The sequence below is a fragment of the Callospermophilus lateralis genome, chromosome 10 (genome assembly GCF_048772815.1).
Source record: "Callospermophilus lateralis isolate mCalLat2 chromosome 10, mCalLat2.hap1, whole genome shotgun sequence".
Taxonomy (NCBI): domain Eukaryota; kingdom Metazoa; phylum Chordata; class Mammalia; order Rodentia; family Sciuridae; genus Callospermophilus; species Callospermophilus lateralis.
This window is the reverse complement of record NC_135314.1, coordinates 92939045-92961617: the sequence shown is the minus strand read 5'-3', so window position 1 is coordinate 92961617 and position 22573 is coordinate 92939045. Positions and strand designations below refer to the sequence as shown.

Below are 22573 nucleotides of genomic sequence, written 5' to 3'. Positions count from 1 at the left end.
AGATAATATCTCAAACTAATTTCTTAAATTTGTCTAAAAAGACAAATACCTGATGTTTCTTGGAGATGTTAAAGAAGAGTTTAATTCTTCCATGTGCTTTGACAGAGCAGCCTTTGGGTCAGAAAATAACCAGAGAGGGAGTGTCTTCTCCTGAACTTTAGAAAATTGTCACATTCTGTGGTATTACTGTATTACTTTCTCTTGATGATTTGCTTTATGATAATCTTAATCAGAAGCATTTCCAAGTAATCCAAACCATTTTATAGTTGTAAGGGGCTTAGATTTCAGAACTTCCGTGAATGGATTCCGAAGTTACTCTGTTGCTGGGATCTAAGGAAGCTGAACAGATAGATACTGGTGTGTGATGAGCTAGGAGGTGAATCTTTCCAAGGAGAGCCAGAATGTTTCTCCAACAGAAGCTCTGGACAGAGGTGGGAATTGGCTGTTTTTGGTTTTTATTGAGAACATGAAACAGCAGATTTGATACAATTTTTTTTGGGGGGGTCTCTCATTTTTATTAACTAAGACCTTGTCACTGTAAGGGTTTTGAAGAAAGTATTAATAACAGTTTTGTATAGAGCTTATATTATGATTAACGGCCTTCCCTAGGCTGCTCTGTTCTGTGGAGCAGACTAGACTGTGAGGTAGGTATTCATTTTTACAGATGAGGAAATGAGGGATGGACAGTCTATGTGGCCTGCCTGGCAGAGTTGGGACTCAACTTCATCTGTCTCACTTGCTCTTCTCACTATGGATCTTGTGGATACATCCCTAGTTGTCTCCTAGTTGATTTTTAAACAGCTCAAAGATGAGTTGAAACTAAAAGGAGGCTAGCCGAGAGTGACTTAACTATTCAGTTTTTATATACTTGTAATGTTACTCAGAAGACAGCTCTGACCTGAACCCTTTCTAATTTTACTTTAACATTTCCTATGACAGGAAAAAGAAACTTAAACATGTAATAGCATGTACTTATATTTTGAAATGTTGAATGTCTTTAGGGTTCAGTTTTTTCAATTAAAAAAGATTGAGTTGTGTTTTTTTTTTTTTTAGTCTTAAATTTGGAGTCCTTGTTTCATATATATATATATATATATATATATATATATATATATATATATATATATATGATAAAGGTAAAATTATAATGTCAAGAAATAAGAAACTCAACTAACTGGTTTAAAATAGAATTACTTAGAAATCAAAGATATTTGGGGGTATGATTAATGTTGGACTTTTGAAAGAAAGTAGTGTACTGATTCTCCAGAGACTCATAATTTTGTTTTCCAGTATTTCCCCTCATACTCCTTTCTGTTTGGTCAGCAAAGCAATGGAAAACATGGTAGGTGGGCAAGAATAGTCCATTGCGACTCGACTATTTGGGAAGTTGCAAGAGGTAAAGGGAAGGAGTACTAGGCTGGCTGTTGAATGCTTTTGGAAATTAGTTTTTTAGAGTAAAACCCAAGAAACCAAAGAGAAACAAATACCAAGGGACAGAAAAAGCCTAGAAGGAAGAGGCATGAGAGAGATGCGCAGGTGGCAGCATTGATGGAAATGAGAATGGCAGAAGATAACAGGATTATAGTGATATGAGGTAGCTGTGGTTTGGAGAGCCATACACAATACCTCCACAATTTTAGAAACCCCAATGTTGGTAGAGGTTGAGCGGAACTATACTGCATACAACATGCCCTGAGATCTGGATAGCCATAGCATTTGATCTATTAGTTATTTTTTACAAACTCTTACTTAGAACAGTGGAATTCCTGAATTACATTGCGGATGGATGTTTCACCAACATCTTTTTGCTTGGCTCCACAGGTCTAGTGTTGGCCTCTAAGTTTGAGTTCTCACTGTTGTGAGTTGTCTACTAATGCAGCTGTATTGCTGTTCACAGAATAAAGTCCAGAATTTTAAGTAGATCCAACAAGACTGTTTTGAGAAAGCCCTGTCTGCCCCTGCAGTTTTTATCTTTGTCCCTCTGTCCTGTTCACGTATCCTGACAGCCATGTCAGAATTCTATCCTTTGTTAAACACATCACACTATTCAGGCCTCTGTGTTTACTTGTACGATTGTTCTTTTGCTTATCCATTTGCAGTCTCCTATATGCCCCACCCCTTTTTTTTTGTAGCATGGGGGAGAGAACCCAGGGATGTTCTACCACTGAGCTACATCCTCTTTATTTTTCATTTTGAGATAGGATCTCCCTAAATAGTGAGACTGGCCTCAAACTTGGTGATCCTCCTGCCTCAGCTGGGATTACAGGTGTGTGTCACTGTGCCGTGACTATTCTTCCTTTAAATGTCACTCCCAACTACAACTTCTCCTGATTTCTAGATGGTTTCATCAGTTTCCATAGCACTTACCAGCATATAATCATATTTTGTTACAGGTAAGCATATTTCTGTACTATAGCACCAACACACAAGATGGGTAGGATTTCATCATTCCCATACAGAATCATCAGTGCTTTATAAAGTGCCTGGCAGTAGGTGTTAACTCAGTAAATATTTGTAAAGTTGAATGGAATGACTAAGGTTTTGGTAATTTCATTATGTTTTGATTTAGTAAAGGGTAATATAATCTATGCAAAGTCAAGGTCTGAATAGGTGATATATTCTGTACATTGGGGTGGGGAGGGATCTTTCTTTCTCTTCCCTCAAACCCTTCCCAAATTCTAGAACTATGTTAATGAACACAAAAATAAGGTAACAATAGTATTAATTTCAAGCAATTAAGAAATTTTAGAAATATGGAGAAGTTGATTATAAAATGATTCTAATGACAAAATATGGGAAAATAATATTCTGTCAGAAGGATAGGAACATTGTTTATGAGCATATTCTTTTCTTAAATCTTAAGGAGAAGAACAGTGTTATCTGCATACATAACCAACACTAAAATGGGTTTAAAAAGTGGTAGACTATTGGAATGTAGGCAGTTAAATAACTTTCCTCACAGGTCCAATGATTCCAAAATTAAGAGTTGCTTGTTTAGGTTCAATGAAGTTTCATTGTAGAGCTGTGTGACATTAATTAGCACATCAGTGGGGGATCATATTGCTCAGCCTCAGCTGATCAAAACCAGACATGAGGTAGCTGGATCTAAATGGAGTGAGATGTGCTAGATTCAGTGTGCAGAGCATATTAACTGTTGAGTTGAGCTGGTAGGTAGGAAGTGGCCTTAGCTGCTGATTCCCATTATTGTGGCCAAAACCCAGCTTGGGAATTCAGGTGTAGGGAAGACAAGTTATATTTTTGGCTTTCAACTGCTCTTAGAAAAATGTATTTAATAAAACAAAAGGAAAACTATTTAAATAGTCATGGTGGTACTCCAATCCTGTATGGGTGTTTGGCAATTATTACTCTTGGGCAGGTACTACCATAAAGCTTACTTGGAATTTTGGCTTTTTATGTTCTTGGTCTTTGTTTTGAAAGTCCTGTAATTGAAATTCAAATTCAGGTGTTTATGGTTGTCTTAAAAGAGGCTTTTAACTTAATTTGGGCCCTCTATATTACATTTTTTGTCCATTTAGGTTCATGCTATATTTATATTCTTAACACTCAGCAGCTCTTTTTGTAATAGAATCCCTTTATTCAAGGCAGTGTGCAATTAGGGGTAGTAAAAATGTACAGATTTTTGTAAATTACCATTGTATTTTCTTTACCACTGTCTTTAAATGGTTTATTTTTATTTAAATGACCTCTTTTTAGGACCTCCAACTCCTTATCCCATGTAATTCCCTTTCATCAGCCCCAAAAGGGCAGCACTTTGTGTTGTCTAGGGCTCTGTCTCCAGTGCCTAGAGGAATACCTGAGTCATCCTGGCACTCACCAGTATTTGCTGAATGAAGTCAGAGACAGTGCTCTGAGAGCATTTATCATTGAACTCTTCCATGTGAATATATTCTCTGCAGGCATAAAATTCTGTGATTTTAAAAACATCCCACTTGATTCATCTGTTTTCTCTTTTGGTAGTAGCTATCCCAGTCTATTTTTGTTAATGACATGTGACTTTGGGAAGCATGAGGGCTTGTAATGCAGTCTTCCCAGAAATCATCTTTTATTTTTCTCATGCATAATGTTGGGCCATGAGAAGTGGCATCTAGCGATTGGGTTATTATAGTATTAGTTCATTGGTCTGTCCTGTCCAATATAGAAGTTAGGATCCCTCACAACCCAATGGCCCTATCCTAATTGTAGGGTAGGGGGTTCTGCTTCTGGGAGTGAGCACAGATTTCCTGAAGAAAACTTGTCCTGCATCTTTAAGGGATGTGCCTTTGATCAGTTAGTGATATTCTTTTATTAGAGAAGTTTTTTGAAGCATCAGTTAGTGATATTTGATCAGTTAGTGATATTCTTTTATTAGAGAAGTTTTTTGAAGCATCACCATAGAGACGTGACCTTGTGAAACTCATGCCTATTAGAGGGGGAGTGGTGTTATGGAAGAGGAGAGCATGCATTTTGGTCAGGCAAGATTGGATTCCAGTGCTGGCTCAGATACTTTGTAGTTTAGTGGCTTTGAACAAATTTCTTGTGTTCTTTTAAGTCTCAGTTTTCCCATCTGTAAATCTGGTTAATAATCAGCATAAAAATCAGCATATCTGGCTGACCATATAACTATTTTTGTAGACATTGTAGAAAAAAAATCTGGAAAAAGAACTTGATAAAGTAGACTGCATCATGCTCAATCAATTTTATAAATGTGAAAAGTCTGAGGAAGGAGACAACATTTTAACCTTATGTCCTTTGAGGAAATCGGAATATTAAAATTTGGGGTCACTAGAAATAATCTCAAAGAAGCCCATAAAGAATCAAAGGAAGATCATTTACCATACGAGTTATGCTGACCCCTGAGGTACTTCACCTGTGAGTATGTCCTTGTACCTTGACCTGGTGTTTGTTTAAATCCTCTTGGAGGCTTCTTCTTGTTTACTCATTTCCTGCCATTTTGGATTCAGGCCTCAGGGGGAGATGGGAGAGCAGGGTGAGCTGATCAATACTTTTCCCATCCATTACTGTCCAGTGCCTTTTTCGTCTGCCTGCTCACATTTTTAATCCTGGGTAGTTTTCTTCATGTGTATTATTAGCCCAAAGAAAATTTTTAGTCATTTGTAACACATCATTTCCCTTTTCCTAATTGGGAGAAAAGAGAGGGATCTAAGAGAACAAATAATGTATGCATTTCAGTTTTGCCTGAGGCAGCTGTGGTCTGGGACCTGGAGACTAGAATCTCAAAAGTGTGTATGGATGGGTAGTAAATTTGGTAATCTAGGATGAGAGCATATGAGGGAGAGGGTGGGGAAGAAAGAGACCAGAAAATAGTAGCACCAGGCCTAGGTGCTACTGCTCCTTTCACGCAGGCAAAGGTCAGTTTTTAAAAGCTATCATGGGCTATGGCTCAGTGATAGAACACTTGCCTAGCATGTATGAGTGCGTGGTTTAATTCCCAGCAAATCCCTTCCCCCACCCCACAATCAAATAAATTCAAACCTGTCAGATATTCCTGAATGGAGCCTTGACTTACATGGGACTCTGGCAGCTTTTAGGTTGTATCACGTTTCCTCCCTTATCATAAATGTTGGCTCCAAGGGAAGAGTTCATTTATACATGAAACACCTAAGTAAGTATAAGAGTATAAGAGTAAGACAGCCTTCACAAATTGTGGTCAATGGAAAGAAAATTCTGGAAGCAAAATGAGGTCTCTTCCTGGAATGGTCCAGGTACTGGACTGAACCTTTTTTTTTAAAGAGGGGGGGGATTGTTTTAATATTTATTTTTAGTTTTTGGTGGACACAGCATCTTTATTTTTTTTATTTTTATGTGATGCTGAGGATTGAACTTAGCGCCCTGCGCATGCCAGGCAAGCATGCTACTGCTTGAGTCACATCCCCAGCCCAGGACTGAACCTTTAAGAGTCCTGCAAATACAATATTTTTGCTGTGGGTTAGTGAGTACTACTCTTCTAGCAGAAGTTTTTTTTTTTTTTTTTTTTCTTGAGGGGGGATGTGTCAGGGACTGAACTGAGGGGCCTTCAACCACTGAGCCACATCCCCAGCCTTAATTTGTGTTTTATTTAGGGACTGTGTTGCTTAGCGCCTCGCTTTTGCTGAGACTGGCTTTGAACTTGCCATCCTCTTGCCTCAGCCTTCTAAGCTGCTGAGATTACAGGCATGCACCACTGTGCCCAGCTAGTAGAACGTTTTTGATGGACTGATACACACTACAATGATTGCTTAGGTGTCTGTGATTTTTTATTTGAGGCATAAATCAGAAATTTGCCTCCAGGAGCAGTCTTAGATGTTATTGCTTTTCTGGTTAATCAGCCAAGCAAAATGTAAATTGCAAAAGTAGCTTTTCTCTTTTTTTCTTCTGATGAGTAAAAAACAGTTGAATTTAGATTTATATCTGTGAGGAAAGATTTGCTACATCTTCTTTCAGTTTGCTTCTTGGGTAAAGCATTCCCAGGATGCTGTGTTCAGCCATATGCTCAATTATATTAATTCTAAATCTTGTTTTATTGTTTTGTTAGTCTTTGGAAGAGTGGTCACTTATTTTTCATTAAGCCTTGATAAACTGCCTTGTGTTTATTTTGGGCTTCTTGGTTCAGGTAGCAATAATGGATTTGAAACAGATCTGATGAAGCAATAGTACCCTGAGGTATGCTTCTATGCTTTGATCAGTGTGGTTCTTTTTTAACATCTCTGGGGAAGAAAATCTATCGGTGATTAAAATCTTTGTCTTTTTCTTCTTCTCTGACAAGACACAGAATATAGCATGAATTGGTTTAAAGTTGTCTTTGGAAAAGCAGGAAATGGTCAGTCAGTGGACAAAAAATGAGATTTGGACAGCTATGTTGTGTTTTATGTTTTGTATTTAAGAGAACTTGCAGCAGTTAGGTCTGCTGTGTGTGTGTGTGTGTGTGTGGTGGGGGCGGGAGGGCAGAGACAGAGAGACACTGGTATGATACAATACAAAAGGTCAGATGCCCTAGCCTGCCAAGGTGTGACTCATGCTCCTCAGGGCTGCGTGATGCAAGGCCTGTTGCGGGAACTCATTCATGTCTGTTGGCGGGCAGGTCACTGGAGCTGGTGCGTCAAAACGTTATTTTTATCTCTGCTTATTGACAGTGAAAGCAGCAAGGTGGTCAGCCTCCCTCAGTAGAACATAACACTTTCCTTTAAACTATCTTTGCAAATATGAATATAGTTTGTTCAAATAGTGGCTTTTGCTTTTACTAAGAAACATTGTTATTGGGACACAGAAGATTTGTCTGGTTTCTGAGGTAACTTGGTAGATTATAATCTGGTTGCCATTATAATCTGGTTGCCATAGCAGCTCAGCAGCAATGAAAATTACAGAAACTAAACATTTGAAGAGAGGTATCTTGTTAGAATGCTTAAAAGCCCTTTACTTACTGTCTTTCTCCTTGAAGAAGTAGGATAGGAATCAGAAGTTGAGCTCAATAAGTAGAGCCGGGAAGGCACCAGTGGATTTGGATGTGGCCTGTAGTCTCAGCAACCATTAAGGAAGGGTTACGCTTTTTGTATACAAGGCAGATAATGTGACAATCTGGAGTGTACCTCACTTCGGAAATTCTTTTTCTTGCCTGGGAGTTTCCATAATACTGGTGAATTGTATTTTCAGAACCAACAGTCAAGGATACATTGCCTGACAATTGTAAGTGTGTAGAAGAGAATATATCAATTTGGAGTTGTCAAAGAATATGGGACACAGAGTCTTGGTGCCCATTAACTCCCCCCACCATTAGTCCCATAGGCATATATTACATGCTTATTCCTAGAGCTTTAAACACAAAGCAGATGGTTTCTGCTCTGTTACAGTGATGCTAGAATTTGTACATGGACTTAAGTGATACTTTATATCATTGGAGTAGAGATATGGCCTGTATTTATGTAGAAACAGAGTTAACTCAGATGATTTTCATGTTAAATGACTTTAAAAGCTCAGTTTCAAAAAAACAATTGAATTTTTTTTTTAATCATTCTAGAGATCTGAAGGGATTTCCTTTTGAGTCCTTAAAATGGCACAGTGTGTTTACATTGGTGAGAACTTGTACACTGAAGACTCGAGGATTATTTGCATGGTTATTGTACAAGAAAGTCTATCATTTATAATAACGAGAAGCACAAGGAATGAAGCTTAGATTGCTTCCTCCTGAATGACCTCCCCACCCAGTTCATGTACTTTCTAATTGAAAAATTTTTAATAACCTAAGCCATGTCTTCTATGGTGAATTATTATAAGAAGCAAAAGACATGGATATTAAAAGTTTAGTTTTTAAAGGTGAAATGAGTTTTACATATATTATGGAACATACAGTAAATAAAGTTGACTGAAATTGCATCTTATAAAAGCTTATTTTCAAAAGTTAAAATAATTCTGTGCAGTTTTTCTTATGATTTATGACTTCCATTCTTTCAGTAAAAATAGTTATCGAGCATTTATTCTATGCCGGGCACACAGCTAGACAGTCAGATCTTATCCGTAAAGCACCTTGATTAATGAAGGAAAGACAGCGAAATCATTGCTTAGCTAATTAATTGCAATTATAAGTTCTAGGAGAACTAAGAGTGTTTTTTTTTTTTTTTTTAAAAGAACATCTGTTGGGGCCCAGGCTTGCTCTGAGAGTCAGAGGCTATGTCTTAAGCTCAGGGGAATGAATAGACATTAGCTGAGCAGGGAAGGAATAATGTGTGTGGTGGGCAGAGATGAGCAAGGAGACAACAGTGTACTTGGTAGTTTCAAGCCAAGAAGGCAAGAACACTGATACCTATCAGTTTCTAAAAGTATATATTTTAATAGTGCTAGAGATAATTTTTAACTATAGTTTTTAAGTTTGGATTATGACCTTTAATTTATATTAGATGTAAATTAGTTATTTTTCCCTTTGTTATCCTTTAATTAGAGCTAAATTGTGAGGCTGTTGAAAGAACATATTTTGCCATTGTCACTCATAGGCTAGTCTTTTGGAAGTAATCTACTTATATCAAATGTTTAGATAACTGAAACACTACCTCTAGGTAATAAACTTAAACATGTGAAGCTGGTTGTCGTGGTGCACATCTGTAATCACAGCTATTCAGGAGGCTGAGGTAGGAGGATTTCAAGTTTGAGGCTAGCCCTAGGCAATTGAAACAGAAAAGTCCGGGGATGTGACTTAGAGTTACAATGTTTGCAGCATAAGCAAGGCCATGGATTAAATCCTTAGCACCACAAAAACACACACAAAAAAACCAGCTGAGTATTTGGTGGGGCTTATTTATAATATTACTAACTTATTTTGTACAGGTCATCATTTCTTCAGGATCTTATACCCAGATACTTATTTTTTGCCACTTTTAATTTTTATGAATTGCTTTGTATTGTTATGTAGAAGAATCTTATAACTCAGATTAGTAATAGATACTTGGGAGCAGAATACAACAATGTCAGGTCATAACTTCATTTCTAGGTGCAGTTTTCATTTATAAATAAAGTGTTGCGGTTTTTTGTGTTTTTTTTTTTTAGAGAGAGAGAGAGAGAGAGAGAGAATTTTTTTAATATTTATTTTTCAGTTTTCGGCAGACACAACATCTTTATTTTATTTTATGTGGTGCTGAGGATCAAACCCAGCGCCCCGCGCATGCCAGGCGAGTGCCTTACCGCTTGAGCCACATTCCCAGCCCAAGTGTTGTTTTTTAATTTATGAAAGAGAAAAAGAAGTTGTGTTTTCCAAACAAAAGGCATCTTAAAATTGATTTTTTAAAATTATGTAAGTAATGTAGTAGGAATCATTTGACTAACTTTAAATGCACATATCCTTTTATCTCTCAAAGTTTGAACCAGGTTTAAGATTTATACCCTAAGTTTTGCATTTACACAAGGTATCTGTGTGATGTACTTCCTGCATACTGCTTAAATTTAGATAATAAAACTTGAAGAAAATTTCAGGTTTACTAGTATTAAATTGAAATTTGTGTGTTATTTTGGCAGGTTATTCTCGTTCAAGTTAATCCAGGTGAGACTTTTACAATAAGAGCGGAGGATGGAACACTTCAGTGCATCCAAGGTAAGGAAGTTTTGGTAAACATTCAAATCAAAGGATTTTTTCCCTTATTTTAAAGAAGGAGGTATTTCTTACACGTGTGCATGATTTTCTAGAGGTAAAAATGTATCTTTTCCCTGAAAAATTGTCTCAAATTGTGATGCTATGCAGATGATGCATTTAGTAGTAAAGTACGTATTGGATATCTAGTTATCACTGATTAAATGGTCACCCCAATATTAATGACTTTAAACAGCAACAGTCTTTGTTTCTATGGATCCTAGGGCTCAGGACCTCTCGGAAAGCTAAGGTCAAAGTGTGGGACAGGGCTCAGTTGTCTTAAAGACAAGTCTGTACATGGATATTCTAGCCTCACTTTGGTTGTTGGCAGCATTTAGTTTTTTGGGGGCCATTAGAAAGTTTCACTCAGTTCCTTGTTAAATGGGTCTCTCTGTGGGGATGGGGCTTATGTTCTGGCAGCTGGCTTCATCAGAGCATTTAACTAAAAGGCAAGAGGGAGTCAGAAGGGCCAGCTCACAGTCAGGAAAGAGAATTAAATAAGGGTGTTAATACCAGGAGGCAGTCATTGGAGGCCATGGTTAGAAAGCTGCCCACCACAGCTTTACCCATTGGCATCCAGTGTCTTTTCCACGTGCAAAATGCCGTCTCCCAAGATTTCGAGGAATATTATCCTTTTTAGCATCATCTGAGCCTTGAACCTTGTCATCTGAAGAAGCTGCTTGTGTAAGTGAGGCTTCTTGATATAGTATATTAGGCCTGGGATACAATGGAGGGCTGTATATCACCTATAAGCAAGGGGAAGACTAGGCAGAATATCTCCCACTGTACAGATAGAGTTCTTCAGATGTTTTATGAGTATATGACTTAACTTCACAACCATAGTCCTTTTACTTTGACCCCCATCTAAAGATTGGAAATATGGTCAGTTTCCATCCTCCCGCCCTCCACTCCCAGCACATTCTTGGGGGTCTTTCTTAGTTCACCTTTGAAAACATCAAGCCTTCTAGGAACCTAGTTTTGTTTACTACTGTAGAAGGCATGGTTTGTGGTAGCTTCTTCTGGCAGCTATTGGGATTATGGCAAATAGTAAATTGACATGTAACTTAGATCAGTATTAGGTTATTTGATTGGACTGTAAACTCATCAGAGGACTTGTTTGCAATACATAAACAAATGAGAGGAAATGCCCATCAGTTTAGTTTCCTATAATGAGCTGCATAGAAACAGTTGGTTTTTCCATTACATTCCTTAATGAAACAGCATGGTGCTTTGTAGTTCCATTACTTCTTTTGTATCTTTAAAAACAAAAATATACAACATTCTTTTTTAATTAATGAGTACATTTTTAAAGAATTCAAGCCCAATGAGTATTAATTAGAGTTAATCTGAAATGATTTTTATCAATGATTTTTACTGGCTGAATTTCTCTCTAATAAGTGGATATTGTCATCTTTGAAAACCTCAACCTATTTTGTATTAGATAAAATCACACTAGAAAATCCAGATGAAAAATTACCTATATAGTATAAAATTGAGGTTTTCAGTTTAGTACGAAAATAGTTGAGTCTCTGGTCATGATAACATTGGCATCCTATGACAGATCCTGTCCCTGTAGAACCAATTGTTTATAATAGAATCTATGAAGGTAAATTGTTGCATAGAGCAATGTATATATAAAATATAGTCTTGAATGACACCTGAGTTCACTTTTTGGAAAACTTGTAGTTTACTTCTAAGGAGTGTGTGCACGCGTGTATATTCTCATAGTTAGCTTTTCCCTGGCTTTTTTTTTTTTTTTTAAATCTAAGTCAGTAACTAGTATATGCCACAGGAAATGCTGCAATATATTGCTCTGTTCACAATGGGAGCTTTGTATTTATTTATGATAATACTTGGAGATAAGTGACACTGACACTCTTGCAGTGATTTAAAAAATGCCTTTGACTAAAGAAGAATTGTGAAGCCCATTTATTTTTGGCTCCCCTGGCCTTCCTTGTCTTCGTTTTCTTCTGAAGACCCAGATACTTCCATTATCTTCATTTGGGTCATGGGGATATCTGGCCCAGTTAATTGCAGTGGCCCAGGACAGAATGGGAAGGACCAGGGCCAGGAACCAAGTACTCTGCTGGGATTGGGAAGCACTGTGACAATAGGGTGAACTTCAGAAACCCGAAGGAAAGTTGCCTGATAGGCTGAACCCCAAGTCTTGACCCATTGACTGCCACCAATGTGTAACAGCAGTCACCTAGGCACAAAATTCAAAAGCCTTTATTGGAGTTCCAGCATGAGTTAGTGATGCTTCACTCCACATGGGTAAAGCAGAGCAGTGTAGGATGTGGAAACAGGTGATGTATTTGTAAATTCCAGTGCATGTTATGCCGTCCTTAACTCTCACTGTGGTTTCATCTCTGCTGTTGCTATCCTGTGCATTCTCTCATTTAGAGTATAGTAGATACCCTTGAAGACTCTGAGGCTCATAGATATTGATTCACACTTCAAAATCACACAGCTATAAAAAGGGCAGAATTGCGCTTTCGTCCCCAGCTAGCTCACTCCAGAGCCTGAGTTCTTCATTGCCTTGCTCCTTCAGGGAGGACACCATTTTCCTCCTCAGGCATGTGACAAGAGCAAGGTGGATTTCTCTTCCAGAAATAACAGGATTTCTGGGCGTGGTGCCAGGATGAGACAGAGATGGTTTATACAACAAAGTGAATGGGTTGGTGGTGTCTGGGTCTTGAGAATAAGATAGGTAGTTGGTTGACAGAACTAAGATGTACTTAGTAGTTTAGGGGTGCCTAGCAGATGTGTCATGTAGGGTGTACAGGTTTAGAACTCCTTACATTATTTCCACCCAGGATTGGGCTCAGATTTGGGTGGTCTGAGCTTCTAAGTAGGGTGTCCAGCTCCTATTGCTGGGAGTGGGGAGGACTGGTAGAATAGGAGATAGTCTTTTCCTTTTTCTTTTTGAAAACTTACTGGGAAAGAATTAGAAACTGAGCCATACTGTAGCGGAACCTTCTGAAAGAAGCATTTACGTCTTAGTAGATAAGTTTTTTTTTTTTTTTTTGGTCTCTCTTTTAAATTGGGATGAGAGGTTAGTAGTGGTAGAAGGATATTTCTGGAAATTTTTGAAGTCATACCCATTGCTTATGCAATGGTTGAAACTGTCTGCCTAGTACCTGGCTGTTTTAGCACTAGTCAGTAGGTTAGGGATTGCTTTAGGGAAACTAGTGGTAGAAAGTAGAGTTAGTTGCTGGCCCTTCCTGGAACCTTTGAAATCATACCATCTGAGGTCAGCCCCCTTTGTTTGTAGTTTAATTTGTTACTTAATAATTTTCTCTGTAAGACATTGTGAGATCACCCCAGAAACTCATTGTGATGTCATTAAAAGGCAGCTTAGAAGTTGGAAGCAGATGAATATTGGAGAATATAGTTACTCTGGGAGAAAACAAGATTTTGTTTTCATGGGAATGTCCTTGGTGATAATGAAGGAAGAAAAACACAGGAAACATACAATACGCTGTGAAAGCAGATTCATTTCTAATGGAATATTTCTCAATATTTTCCATGAAACATGAATCATAGGTCTTGAAGGGGCCACACAAGGGCATGGTTCATTTTCACATGGAGATTGCACTATACCTATGGCATCCTAGACAAAAGATTTTTCGTTTCTTGGCCAGATGAAATTGTATAAAGAGCGAATTGTTAGGGGGGAAAAAGTCTTAGCAATCAATATGAATCCTCGCCTTTGCTTAGAGTCAGGATTTAATAGAGGGCAGCTGCGGATCTCCTTCTTTTCATGTCCTTGTCTGGGCTGAGGTGCTGGCAGTGCCGCCTTCCTTCCTGTCCACATATGCCATCATTTCTTTGCTCCCTGTAAAGTCCTCTAGCCAACACAAATACCTACTTCCTGGAAGGCTCTAGGCCTGTCTCTCCCGAGAGCCCCCCTGGACCTCTGTAGTCCAACCTTTGTCGAAGTTTGGGAAGAGCAGGGAGAAGTAGCACTACTGATTCTGAAGTCAGTTGTGACAGGGACAGTATGTCCTTCACCCCAGCCCTGCAGCCTGGTGATCATCACTGATGGCACTCTGACTCTGGTAGGGTGTCAGGTGTGATGGCTTTTCTTTTAAAGATTACTGTGAGTTGAGAGCTGTTTCGTTATATGCTTTTACTGGCCTCTAAAGTCTCTATAGAACTTTCAAATTTCAAATCACATTGAGAACTGAAGCTAATTGTTTGCTTAAGAGAAACACTTATTTCCATAATGATCTATTATTAATACTGCAGCTTTAAAATTTTGTTTTAAGGCTAATGCATACTAATTGTGAGCGTGAGGAAAATAAGTGAACGTCATGGTAATAGAAGGAAAAACAACTGAATGTAATCTGTCTGTAATCCTGGCTGAGGCAGGAGGAGTGCAGGTTCGAGGCCAGCCTCAGCGACTTTGTGAGACCCTGTCTGAAAAGATACAAAGGGCTGGGGAGGTAGCTTAGTGATCAAGTTCCCCTGGGTTCAATCCCCAGTACCAAAAAAGAAAACAGATTAAAATGTTTAGAAAGCACCATTACTTGAATAAATTATAACTTTTAAAAATATTTAATTGCCAGTGGTTTTTGTCCAAAACTTTAGATCTTTTACAACAATGATTTACCCTGCTAACTTGTGTTCAGTGAGTTGAAACCTCAGAATGACAAATGACAGCAGAGTCTATGGTGGGAGGGAGACTCAAGAGAGCCTCACTGTGAGTTAGTCTTAGCTTTGAAGCTGTTAGAATGTGCAACTTTTTTTTTCTCTTATTTTGCTTAAGCCTTCTGCAGCTCTGTGTCTAATTCTGCCTCAGCTCCAGCAAGTGTGGGAACTGTATCATTGATGAACACCACGCTCTGCTCTGTGGCTCTGTGAATGACACCATTGAGAGCTGTTCCCTGTTTCTGAATTTCCTCATTTGTCTCCTCCCTCCCTCCCCATCCCCCCATGTGTGATTCAGCATCCAGAATGTTACAGGGATGTTAATGCTACGTTCTTTTTTATTTTATTTTTTTAATTTTGGCACTTTCTTTGCACCTATTAGGCTTGTTTGACATATTAAAACACTGACCTGTCATTCTTTCTAAGAATTTTATGACAGGTCTTAGGGAACTCAGGTTGTCTCTTGCTCTGTTTATTGTGAAATGTCATGAATAGTGTCATAGCTTAGGTTTACAAGCTGAGGTAGGTATATAATTTCAAAAGCAAGGCTTCTAAATGGTCTATTTCTTTAATGCAAGCTCTGCATATGAATGAGAATTTCCTGTTTTACTAGTTTAAAACACAGGAAAGAAGACCTGTTGTAATGAACTCTGTTTTTAGAGTTTGAACCCTTGCCTTGGCTTAAACACAACCAATTTTTGATTAAAAATATTTAGGTAGTTTGAACATGAACTTATAGTGTGAGTTCATGGAATAGTTCTGTATATTTTAGTGCATTGGATGCAGAAATTATAGTGACTTGATTGTATTTAATTATAGAATGCCTGTATTAGAAATTATATCTTCCTATTATAAGATTAGGATTTGGGGAGCTAGATTTGCTACACAAGAAACCCCTTGGAAAACACATTGACTTACATTTGGGTGTTTTTCAAGACATTGAAATGTTTTTGTGAACACTTAGGCTTCACTTGAAAATCTTTTAGAATTAAAAATAGCAGTCTTTTGCCCAGGCTAGCTTCAGTGTTATGCCAAACTTTGTGATTGACCCAAAGCAGCTGTATTTGGTAGGTGTTAATTCACAGTCTTGCAGGGAGGCTCCAAGCCAAGAGAGTGTGTATTTAGGAAAATTTAAATTATGTCACCAATTTTCCAGTCCATCTTATAACTCTCAAATATTAACTTCAAGGCAAATCAGTCCTTTACCTGTGTCTGTATGTATTTGCTTTATTAGAATTTTTTTTCCATGCTTAGAGTTACACATTTTCCCATGAAATATTGGAGAAAACGACTTTTAGCTTTTGAGCATGCCTGATCTCTGAAATGTTTGGGGCCTTTATTTTTCATATGATTGAGCTTTTCTCCTGAACAAGGATGGATACATGCTTACTTGTTACAAGTAGGCATTCCATATGCTGACCAGACAACAGCTTGATGCTGAGTAACTTGACGTTTATCAGCGGTTGTTCTCAGGCTGATCAGTACTGATGGACCCACAGCAGAGAGTCCAATTTATGGAAGGGGTGAGAGGAAAAGCTATGATGGTACTTACCACTGTCTTCAGGGATTGAGTATTGTAAATTGTCAAGTATTGTCTTTTTTGAGAAAGGTGTCTGGTGTTTCTGCTGCCATCTTTCTCCTTCTACCCTTTCCAATTACCTTGATTGTTGCTATTTTTTATTTTATTTTATTTCTTGTTAGTTGCTGATGGACCTTTATTATATTTATTTATAATTTGGTGCTGAGAATTGAGCCCAGTGCCTCACATGGGCCAGGCAAGTACTCTACCACTGAGCTACAACCCCAGCCCTGTTGCTATCTATTTTTATACTTGTATAATTATGGAATTTTAAACAAAACTTCACCCAGTGTTATATCATCAGATTTTCTCTACGTAGAATTTTAGTGATTTGTTAAAGATTTAATTGGTATTAAGTTTTCAGAGTAAATGCTCTCTAGTGCGAATCCCTGGTCCTTTGCTAGCTAGTGCTTGCCCTTTGAGCCTCACTTTCCTCTTTTAAAATGGGAGTGGTGTTCATACCCATCTGATAGGGTTGTGAGATAATCCACTGTAAGTGCTGTTATCTTCCTCATCATCTAGTCATGTATACAGCTTTGCTAATTTTTTTTTTTTTTTCCTGAAGAGACTGCACGATTAATTGTGGGCAGTGACTTATTGTCCTGCTTGTGGAAATCAGTTGAAGTTCCAGCTTCTGTTTCATTGCTTATTTATAATAGGCTTTCATGGGATTGCTAATGATGGCACCAGTTCAAACATTTCAGATGAAGGTTTATGGGAATGTGTATACTGTTCAGATATAGGATTGTAGCTAAAACAATGACCCCACTGTTCCATGCATTTCAAACAAGTCTTGTTGTAGTTGAAGCTTCAGTTGTTGCTTTTCTTTAGATAATAGCTATTAACTCTCACACCATGCCTGAGCAGCCATATTCACATAAGCCCTTAGAACCTTCTGTTGTACCCAAGAAAGCAGCTCCTCTGAGTATGCCTCCCCTTCTATAGGCTTTGCCTTTTACATTTCCATTAAATCCCATACTTCTTCTAATCTGTATTTAGTACCCCCTACTCTTAGACCATGCTAAGGGACAGTGAGGCATATTGGTAAGATCATTATAGGTTTTGGGGTGAGTTTGCCTGGCTTCAAAATTCCTGCATGTTAGCACAAATATTTTAATATTGTAAAATTACTTCTTCTGCACACTCCAGAGTAATATCTATCTTCAAGGATTGCCATGAGGACTAAATGAGAAAATGTATGTAAAGGACTAAGAATATTTCTGAGTCATAGTAAGGATCCATAAATAAGAACCATTATTATAAATTCCAGGTCTTCCTTATAGGTAGATATTGAGCCTCCTTTCATTTTTGTTACTCATAACCTTAGAAACATTTCAGAAAGCCCATGTGAACTCGGGTTATTAGAAATTTTTAGATATCCTCATATTTCAGCTCTAAAACTTCAAATAATACATTTTATGCAATGGGAGTATAGCTTCTGTACTTTTTTTTTCCTTTTGGGCTTATTAATCAATGATTATAATGTCATCTCTGAAGGTACCACTGTTCGGAGTTCTTAAATGTCACAGATCTTTGCATGTCAGGTAATTCAGAAAAGCAAACAGTGTCACATCATTTTAATTGTCTGCCACATTTTATTTCCCAGCTTGTAGTCTTTTACTTTTTGCTTTCTTCTTTCTGTTCTTTTTATTCTTGTTCTTACACTTTTAACTTGAAATAGAAAAGTTTGTGTTAGAAGTGCCTTTAAGGAAGACTGGATTGAGTTCTTCAAGGGTAAGGGTCAAATCTTAGTTATCTTTGTAACTCACTTAGTTATCTTTGTAACTTAGTTATCTCTGTCACATCCTAGGTATCCAGAGTAAAGGGAGGTTATTTCATTTATATATAAATTTTTTTGATGGACTTTATTTATTTATATGTGGTGCTGAGAATTGAACCCAGTGCCTCTCACATACTAGGCAAGCACTCTACAAATGAGCCAGAACCCCAGCCCAAGGAAAGTCATTTCTTAATGTACTTGTCTTAGTTTGTTGGGGCTACCATAATGAAAATACCAGACTGGGGTGGCTTATTAAAAAAAAAATATTTTTTGGTTTCAGAGCCTGGGAATTCTGGCATATCTGGTGTCTGATGCAGGTGAGCCTTCTGGTTGATAGATGATGCTTTCTTGCTATATCCTCACCTGGTTGGAAGGGCTAGAGATCTTTCTTGGGTCTCTTAAAGGGTACTAATTCCATTTGAGAGGGGTGTACCTTCTGCAACAGAGTTGGTCATCCTATTCTGCAACTCGGGCTAGATGTACTTTCACCATGTGTATCACATTGCCATGTACCTGTGGCTCTTCATCCAGGTTAGCCTTCTTTAGGAAGTTTGGTAGTGTTTTGGAGAGCCTAATGATCTTTACTGTCTTATTCATATACTTATTAAATAAAATCTCTATGGTGACTGTACCAAACCGTTTAAAACTGCTCTTTATCTTTTGTTGTAAACTGATGTAAATAATAAATAAAGGTTTCAGCTTGAGTTGGAGTTTAAACTTTCATCAGAGTAAATTTATTTTACCTTTAGATGTAAACATAATAGTACGTTTATTTTAACTAATTCAAAGTTGATTGAAACAGATAAGGTATACAGTGTGGATGGAATTGAAAAATTGGGGCTGGGGCGTGGCTCAGGGGTAGAGCACTCGCCTTGCACGTATGAGGCACTGAGTGATCCGCAGCACCACATAAAAATAAATAAATAAACAAACAAACAAATAAATAAATAATACAGGTATTGTGTCCAACTACATCTAAAACATATTAAAAAAAGAGATAAAATAATCATCTTACAACTTTGGTTTCAGATGCTTCTTTGAGCATGGTTTTCATTTGCTTTTATTAAAGAGTTGAGCTGGGACTCTTGCTTTCCTGTTGGTTCCCTTTATCTAGATCAAGTTGAGGACCTTGAATGGTGTGAATACCCATGAAAAACTTTGATGCTTGATTGGGGTGGTCCCCAAAATAAATGGATCCCAAGTATGACAATGCCCTTGATGATTTCCAGTAGGTAGTACCTTGGTTCTTAGATTTGAGCCTGCATCAGAATCAAACAGTAGCTGCTTCTGCCCCCAGTATCTCTGATTCAGGTGTGTAGTAGAGGGGGCCTGAGAATTTATATTTCAGAGAAGTTCCCAGGAGGTACTGATGTTCTTGATCATCAGGACTTCTGAGTATAGCTGAGGTAGGAGATGGTTATGGTGGGGGATACTTGTAAGAAAAGGAGATTTATAGAAGTCATGCCCATAAATGAAAATGAAAAACAAGACTCTTAGGATTAATTTTAGTCATAGAATGGACAAGAAAATGCAGAAGAATAAAAAAGACAAATTGGCTTAATATTTTTTTTTATTCATGAGCTCACAGAATTTTTTTCTTCTTCCTCTTTGTGTCTGAAAAATTTCCAGTGAACTGAGGTTTGAATCTTAGTTTCAAAGAATTTGTTTTTATAGGCTTTCAGTTCGCATCTCCAAATTCAGTTGCCATTTTATTAGGAATTAATTTTCCTCTTCTATGCCTTAATTCCCACATAAGGAGAATAAATAGGATTGCTAAATATATCCTAGTGATATTTTTTATTTTTCATGATTTTGGGGATCAAACCTCAGGTCTTGGGCCATTCTGGGCAAGCGCTGTACCATTGACCTATATCCCCAGTCCTTCTAGTGATATAAAAGTTTAATGACTAGTATTTATATAATACTTAAAGATCAATGAGCCAGGAGAAATGTCACACACTTGCAAGCCCAGCAGCTCAGGAGACTGAGTCAGGACGATGGCGAGTTCAAAGCTAGCCTCAGCAAAAGCGAGATGCTAAGCGACTCAGTGAGACCCTGTCTTCAAATAAAATACAAATTGGGCTGGGATGTGGCTCAGTGGTCAAATGCCCCTGAGTTCAATCCCTGGTATCAACCCCCCCACACCAAAAAAAAAAAAAAAAATCAATGAGTTAGGAAACCTGTACAAGTATAAAAAATATTCTGAAGAGATGAAATGATAGCACATATTACTGTATAAGATAATATATCTCCCTGGTCTGCTGGTCTTAGTTAAAAAACAAGCCAAAGGGAAGAAGAATTAAAAAGTAGCTGGACTGATAAGGAAGCTGGCTTTGCTTTGTAAAGTATTGTAAAGAAACGGGAACGTTTTAAAATTTAAAACTTGGGAGAAAGGATGTGACTCAGAATTCAAAATAGATAGGACTCACCCCCAGTAATGCTCTGGAACTGAGAAACGCTGACTCCAGAGAGAGACCAGCCATGAGGGATGGTGGCGGTTAGGGAATGGCTCCATAGAAACGTGGGAAACAGGGTCACACATGTTCTTTCTCTCCTTTTCTCATGTGGACAGGACATCATTGTAGAAATTTAGACATTGTGCCCTGTTGTAAAAAACAGTTTTAAAGGTCAGATTGTTGATTCCCAGACCCATTATTAGTAATGATGGTTTCCGTGTTGAGGAGTGTTCTCACAGTTTCTAGGAGAGTTCTGCTGTTATTCTGTGAGTTGAGTTCATTGATCATTTTTCTGCTCTTCATTGCACTATCATGCTGGTATCAGCAATTAACATTCTTCATAAGTAAATAGAATGCCAGCCTCAAGCTCAGATGTAACTCAAGAACAACAGGTGCATTCTACCTGTTTCTTGGCTATTCCCAGAATAGTCAGAAGGCAAGTAGTTAACCATAGAACAGACGTTGAAGAAAATGAGATTCTTTAAAATCTGAGCCAAAGTGCTGCAGAGTAACTCTGGATATATATTTAGGAGATGTAGGAAATGGCTCAACAGGAAGGGTGAAATAGCCTTTCTAATCTGGCCTCTTTAAAATTTATTTCAAGCCTATTTCCCTTCCTTGATAAAAATCTTATTAATTGTATGCCTTCCAGACCCTGTGTTGTGCAACTTCCAAGAAAATTAGTTTACATCAAAAGATCATTGGACTTGAACTCACAGTAAAAATCAGTTGATTATATTCTTAATTTTTTCTCTTCCCTTTTAAATGAATAAGCCTGATGAAATCTGGCTCTGAGACGAGCACGAGAATTTTCTGATACAGATTTAACTTCCCTTTCCATTCAGTCTGGTTCTATTCATTAGGGCCGCAAGTTTCCTCACCTTAGAATAAGGGAACCAGATAATTTCTAAAATTCTGCCTACCTCTCAATCTGTTTCTCTTCTCTCCCTTTAACTTCCTTATAGAGTTCTTTTTCATTCAAATGTCCCTAATTTTTGTGAAAATATTAAGCTTTACTTAAATAGATTAAGTGTGGGAAGACTTCAAGAGCTTAATTACCTAGGATTTTTCTGTTTGAAAGTTGTTAAATTATCATTTGACACTCTTTATGTACTACATGAATTTTTTCAAAATTTTATTAGCACATGTTAATCATCTTGACTAGTAACAAAAGGAAAGTACCTGGTGTACTTTTTTGTTTTAGTAATTGCCTTTTTCCATTTTATCTTTTTAACGTATGTAACTTTCGTATGCTTGGTGCTTATATTACTGGTTAACTCTGGCCATGTACGAATCACTTGGAATTAAAAAAAATAATTATAATAATCCCAGTGCTTGGGTCTTACCTCTATAGATTTAGAGGTAATTGGCATCCAATATAATTTTAAAGATAGCATTGTCATAAGTATTTAGCTTACTTTGCACTAAAAAAATAACCTTTGGATATTTTGAAATGTCTTCTGATATTTAGGGTATGGAGTTAATTTGCAAATGAAAAAATCCCTATAAACAAATGTGACTTATTTGTCTAGGAGCGCTCCCTCACATGAGTCTGTGTGACCTCTTCTCTACTGCACTTGATAGGATTCTTGCTGTTAGTTTCTCATCTCTAGAACATTGAGGTGATTTCTAAGGCTTATTTCATTGAATCTTACTATCTCATTGATATTAAAATGCACTATTGTTTTACATATCTCTACAAAAGAGAAGGGGACATCAAACTAATTTATAATTGAAAGATTTATTCCTTTTTCTGGTAATGTTAAAATGTGAAAAAGGTTACTTGGAATCAGTGGAATACACTAATTTACTTTTTTTAAATATTTTTTTTAGTTGTAGTTGAACACAATACCTTAATTCATTCATTCATTCATTCATTCATTCATTCATTCATATGTGGTGCTGAGAATCAAAACCCAAGGCTTTCCACATGTGAGACGAGTGCTGTACTGCTGAGCCACAACCCAGCTTTTTGGCAAAATCTGTACTTTGGGTTT

At 37.5% G+C, this 22573-nt stretch overlaps 1 protein-coding gene across 4 annotated transcripts in view; it reads left to right on the top strand.

Moving 5' to 3' along the window:
* The window catches only part of Fndc3b (fibronectin type III domain containing 3B), a 325529-nt gene that overhangs the window by 85616 nt on the left and 217340 nt on the right, over positions 1-22573 (top strand). For all 4 annotated transcript variants that reach the window (XM_076867793.1, XM_076867792.1, XM_076867790.1 and 1 more), the window contains exon 3: positions 9997-10072. In XM_076867793.1, coding sequence (XP_076723908.1) covers positions 9997-10072 — 76 coding nt within the window. The remainder of the gene's footprint in view (positions 1-9996; positions 10073-22573) is intronic.